The 6,313-nt window shown below is 36.5% G+C and overlaps 2 protein-coding genes across 2 annotated transcripts; one reads left to right on the top strand and one right to left on the bottom strand.

Annotated features, from left to right (window-relative positions):
* Positions 1–547: 547 nt before the first annotated feature.
* On the top strand, positions 548–2,813 carry LOC104103792 (uncharacterized). Its single transcript, XM_009611728.4, has 6 exons — positions 548–726; positions 1,134–1,298; positions 1,640–1,714; positions 1,829–1,954; positions 2,044–2,139; positions 2,528–2,813. Exons 1-6 carry the CDS (start codon positions 621–623, stop codon positions 2,602–2,604), a joined length of 645 nt encoding a protein of 214 aa, XP_009610023.1. The 5' UTR covers positions 548–620; the 3' UTR covers positions 2,605–2,813.
* Positions 2,814–3,872: 1,059 nt separating this feature from the next.
* Positions 3,873–5,086, bottom strand: LOC104103793 (probable ribose-5-phosphate isomerase 3, chloroplastic). Its single transcript, XM_009611729.4, has one exon. The coding sequence runs from the start codon at positions 4,937–4,939 to the stop codon at positions 4,076–4,078; it is 864 nt and encodes a 287-aa protein (XP_009610024.1). The 5' UTR covers positions 4,940–5,086; the 3' UTR covers positions 3,873–4,075.
* Between the last annotated feature and the right edge of the window lie 1,227 nt (positions 5,087–6,313).

Here is a 6,313-nt window from a genome sequence, read left to right on the forward strand (position 1 = left end):
GGTACGAAAAATGAAACTCAAATCTTGTACTTTGCTAGGTAAGAACGTGCTACTTAATCTTGTACTTGCCAATTGTCCAGCAATTGAAAGCAACACTATTAAGGAATGGAGAACACATTTTGACACTTAACTTTTTTAAGTAAGTTTACTCGATGCAAATTTAAAAAATTATTAGATCAGTAGATTTCAAAAAAAAAGAAGCTTCAATTATAGAACTCTAGAATACTACTATTAGGTTCTATGTTGAGGTCAATGCTGACTTAATTTCCAGACAAACTACAATTTGGTAACACTACGGAAAAGAGAAAACGTTGCCCAAAAAGAAAAATGGCTCTAGTTAATTAATTGTATGTTAACATTGGACATTAATTAACTAATCCACCAAGGGATGAAAACTTCAAACGACTACAATAAAGTTAACTAGACTTGGGAAGCCCTAAGAAGACTTGCCAAATACTAGTAATCTTAGAAATTTTGATACACAAAGAAGCTTCTACTAAGAAAAATTCAACACAAGTTCCTCTATAAATTTACCCCTCATTAGACACAAAGTACATATTCACTGCTTCACATTCTCCCAAAACACATACACACACAAAAATATCTTTGGTTTAGAGAAGATGGCTTTCTCCTATTTTAGAGCTTATGTACTTGTTCTTTTGGTTTTGCTACCAATGTTAGCTGCAGAAGAGGATAGTATTCCCCCTGTTCTTGCTCCCTACTTTGGTATACATCTCTCTTCTTCCAGCTTAATTCCTTATTTCTCTTCTCATATTTTATGTTGACCTTTTAAAAAATGAAGACAAGATATATTTCAGAATTCTAGAGCAGTTCTAATTTTATTACTGTATATGCTAGTACGTACTTGCATTAAACTTATTCAGGGCGAAAAAATCAAACATACACAAAAGGCACACACGCTAGTCCATCCTTTCTTCATTCCCAAATCTCGTAGTTCACCTTTAAAATTTTAAAAAATTTCAAGAGTTTTAACTTCAAGACATTGAATTAGTAAAATAATTTTTATACGATCAGGGCCACCAAATCAACGTATCTTGAAACATCCTTAATGTTTTTGAGTCCAGTTTCTAATTGTAAATTAAACTTCCGAATTGGATGTTATATATGTATAGAGAAAATATGCAAAGATGTGGAGTGTGGGAAAGGGAGTTGCGAGGCAGCAGCAGGGAAGCCTTTCAATTTTGTATGCAAATGTGAAAAAGGTTGGAAGAGAACTCGACATGATGATGACGACGACAAAGATGATCTTCAATTCCTTCCTTGCATTGTTCCCAAGTGTCAGTAATTTCCTTTCATTTTTTTACTTTTTCGTAATTTCTGCCTAATTATATTTATCACCTAACAATCTTTTACATTTTCTTTTTATTTAGTAAATTCGTTACTTAACTTCTTTAAAAAATAGAGATTATATGGACCCCTGAAATGATAAAGCACCTTACATTCCTGGGTTATTGTTTAACACTTGGACAATTTAGCTGATATAGATAAGTTAAGTATTTCCTGCAATTGTTGATTAAGATTCCAGGGTTATTGTTTAACACTTACATTGTTGCTTGTTTATATAACTAAGAGTTGGAGATTATACATTTATAATATTGCTGGGGTATGTTTATTGCAGGTTCTCTTGACTATTCTTGCTTGCCAGCACCTCCACCAGCTCCACCAATTCCACACAACATGTCTTTCTTTGATCGTAATTTACTAAATTATTATAAGCTTCTATTTATTTCTTTAACCATTTTCATATATGTTCTATCAAATATCTTATTAAAGCCCATATTTTGTTTTGACCTTTGTTTGGTTGAAGCTTGCTATTGGATTTACTGTGGGGAGGGAACATGCAAAAAGAATATAACACATGGACAAACATGCCAGTGCAATTCTGGTTTTTCCAATCTCCTTAATATACCTGCTTTCCCTTGCTTCAATGATTGTAAGTACAAACAACTATTTCCCAAGAGTAATTAAATGTTTTAGTTTCACATAAATAATACCATTAGCTAATCCTTATTGAAATTGAAGGTGCCATTGGAGCTGATTGCGAAAAGCTGGGAATTCGGCTTTCAAATTCCACTGCATCATCTCCATCTTCTTCAAACATTGATGACAATAATGGAGGTAAGAGTTACCACCAGCAATGATTTGGAATCAATTTAAAGACTAGAAACTATTTTTGGTCGATCATAATGCGATATTGAGAGAAAATATGTGCTAGAGAGACATAAAACAAGTAAAGATATGACATAAATCCATCAGGTAGTTACATATAACCCTTGTATAGGTTTCATCGAAACAAAAACAACTATTGGCTGTGTGATTTTAAACGTCAACTCAAACAAAGCAAACTTCTTGATATATCAATAATTTCATATTCTCTGCAACTTTCTTCCTCCTATATTGAATTCAAGATGCATATAAAATCTACATATTGGATAGCATCACATTACTACTTATTCTAACCAGAGTATAAGATCATCTCACCATTCTAATTCTTCCATATTGGCAGCTACATCATTTATGCCCAGGAGTTCCCACTGGATAGCTATCTTTCTGGCTTCAGCAGCTATGGCTTTACTCAACTAGGAAGAGGGGCTGGCTTTTTATTTCGTCATGAGAGATATTACCACATTTTATCAGGCTTACTGCTTGATGCTTCGTCTATATTAGCGCATTGTACTTCATTCATTTGTCAGATTCACATGTACTAGGATTAATAAAACATGTGTGATGTGTGTCATTTCTGTACAGAGTATATTTTGAATATTATTTCAGTTATGGGATTTTACTGTCGATGATGACATGGCATAATGGATCGTACTTGTTCTTGTTTCCATCAATCTAATGCATTTGGACAGCAGCAGAAATAGGTGATTTTCCTAACTAATCACAAGAACACACTTGAATACACATATAGACACATATAGGATGTAGCCCTCCCTCTCAGAAGAAAAAAAGAGGAGGACCCCTTTTCCCATCTTAATCAGGTGTACTTTTCAAACACACATCGTGAGGATAGTGGCAGGACTCATAAGCCTTGTGATCCTCAACTTGATACATAATACTGAAATCGGTAGAGAGATAAAATGTCCCACATAGGCTGTGTATAGGTTTCAAAGCAGTTTATAATGGTTATGGACCATTCTATCCATGGCATTCAAGTTTGTCAGTTGGATGACCAACGTAGATAAGCTCGTTCTTTCACGTGCAAATATGTCTCACTCTCTACTTATAGCACAAGTGTACACTCTTCTGCCTACTTCGTCACTGCTAGTTCTCTCAATTCAGCCTATCAAGTCACTAATAGTTCTAAACATACTCCTGAAGCCAACTCTCTCACTATAACTGCTCGTTGCTAACCTTGTGAAGCAGTGATCTGTCATACAAAATAACCTTGTGCAACAAGAGACTACAGTTGCTAAGTATATTAGCATACTTGAAGCTTTCTTATTACAAAAGATTATTTCCCTCAAGCATACACAAACAGGTACCTATCTCACAGTACACTGAAACAAGATAAATTTGTATAGAATATGACATGAAAAGCCACATTGGTTTCACCTCTAAACTCTTCAGCTGGACAATTTCAAGTACTAGACATTACATCTACGATCAAGTCATTTCAAGCTTTCATGTAGCCTCTGAGTCCAGCTCAACTCAGCATTCAGCATTTCAAAGAGTTCTCTAAAATAAAAGACACAATTGGATAGAAAATATAAATTCTCCTACTATCACATTGTTGCCGATATAGCCTAGTACATTTATCTCTATAACGATGGACTTCTATAAGCAAAACCTGAATTTTCCAAATCACAAAATAGCCAATATCCATATTCTCAGCTACAAAAAGGAAATCAACCAAAACATTTTCTTTTCAATTCTAATTTACAAATTACATAAGGATGGGAGTATTATTACTAAACATCTCCACACAAAAAGGCCGAAACTTATTGGTGTTACAACATTAACCAACCCCTATTGAAGTCTAAAAATTCCACAAGAATTACATCTCAAAAAACACAAGTTAAAGTTCTTCAAACCTCAGCAATTGAGAGTTTCACTTGCTCTGAACACTGACTCCTTCCTTGCCAGCTATAATAACAGCAGTGGTCATATCCAAGAACAACCCGTGCTCCACCACTCCTTCCAAAGCCGCAATCTCCTTTCCAGCAGCAGCAGAATCCTTAATAGGAGTCTTAAAATACAAATCCACAATATAATTCGAATTATCAGTAACATAAGGCTTCCCATTACCATCCACTCTCAACTTAGCATCAACACCCTCTGCTTTAAACAACTCCTGTAACCTAACCAAATTATACTTCCAACAAAACTGCACCACCTCAACGGGCATAGCCAACCCGGACCCACCTAAACCGGAAACGAGCTTCGAATCATCCACAACCACGACGAACTTATCGGAAGCCGCCTCCACCATCTTCTCCCTTAAAAGGGCCCCACCTCGACCCTTGACTAAGTCGAGATTGGGGTCAACCTCGTCAGCACCATCGATGGCTAAGTCGAGATGCGGGTGGTCGTCAAGGGTAGATAGCGGGATGTTGAGTGATAAGGCTTGTTCTTCAGTGCGCTTAGAAGTGGGGACACCTACAATGTTTGTGAGTTGTCCAGATGAAAGAAGCTCGCCTAACTTGGAAACAACGAAGGCTGCGGTTGAACCAGTGCCTAGACCAAGGACCATTCCGCTTTTCACGTATTCGACGGCTTTATCGGCGGCGAGTTTTTTGAGTTCGTCTTGGGTTAAAGCTGAAGGGACCGAAAGGGCCTTGATTGAAGGGGTGGTGGAGCGAATGCGAGTGATGGGGTTGCGGAGGAAGATGGAAGGAAGGCGGGTGCCGATGATGGCATTGTGGCGGAGAGTAGAAGAAGGAGAGTGAGGTGAGATTAGGGATAATGAAGCCATGGGTGAGTGAAGGTGGACTGTGAAGTTTGGTTTTTTGGTCTCGCCTCACCTATGTGATCTATTCTTTGTTTTGGCTTGTTTTTGTTTGGTGAATGGAGGTTGGTGTTTTGACGATTTCCCTTTGATAATCCCACCCCCCCCCCCCCAAAAAAAGTGGGGTGGGGTGGGGGACTTGAGGATGGGATGTGTGGGAGCGGGCGAATGCCTAAATGGTTGGTGATGATGAAGATGAAAGGATATCCTAAATTTGATAGACTTTATAAAATAAAGATTATAAAGTAAATAAATGGAAGACAAATATAGAGGTAGATTAATATTTTATTTTAACTTCAAATTTATGTATATAATAAACTGAAAACTACTTTATTTATAGAAGAAAGGAAGCAGCTGCAGTCTTTTCAGGAAGCAGTTGCAAGTCTTTTTAGTAAGTAGCTGCGAAACTTTTCTTGAGCTGCTTGTAAGTTGTCTGCATGAGCTGCTCGCAACTTGACTGTTTAATAAAAAGCTGCTACAAATCATTTCATTGAGTTATTTGCAATCTGTCTGCATCAACTGTTTGTAGATAGCTTCAATAGAGTACTAAACGGATAATCTTCTTCAGGAAGATTATCTATAGCACAGTAATAAATGGACATCCATAATATAATATTTTCATAACACTCCCCCTTGGATTTTTATTAAAAGATAATGTGCCTCACTAAAATCTTACTAGGAAAAACCCCGTGGAAAAAAATTCTAGTGAAGGAAAAAGAGTACACATATCTAGTAATACGCATTGCTAGCTGCCTCATTAAAAACCTTATAAGGAAACCCACGTGGGAAAAACCTTAGTAAGAAAAAAAGAGTACATCGCGTATTTTACTTCCCTGATGAAAACTTTATTTCAAATATTTGAGTCTTCACATTCCAATCGTGTATACTATCTTCTTAAAAGTTGAAGTTGGTAAAGAATTAGTGAATAAATCTGCTGGATTGTCACTTGAACGGATTTGCTACACATCGATATTACAATTCTTCTGGAGATCATGTGTGAAGAATAACTTTGGTAAAATGTGTTTCGTTCTATCTCATTTTATGAATCCTCCATTTAATTAGGCTATGCATACAACATTGTCTTCGTATAATATTGTGTTTTTTTTTGTCATATTCCAACCCACATTTTTCTCGAATAAAATGAATCATTGATCTCAACCATACGCATTCCCTACTTGCTTCATGAATAGCTATTATCTCAGCATGATTTGAAGAAGTAGCAACAATAGATTATTTTGCGGAGCGCCATGATATGACAGTGCCTCCACATGTAAGCACATACCCGGTTTGAGATCAAGCTTTATGGGGATCAGATAAATAACCTGCATCTGCATAACCAAT

The sequence above is a fragment of the Nicotiana tomentosiformis genome, chromosome 1 (assembly GCF_000390325.3).
Source record: "Nicotiana tomentosiformis chromosome 1, ASM39032v3, whole genome shotgun sequence".
Classification (NCBI taxonomy): domain Eukaryota; kingdom Viridiplantae; phylum Streptophyta; class Magnoliopsida; order Solanales; family Solanaceae; genus Nicotiana; species Nicotiana tomentosiformis.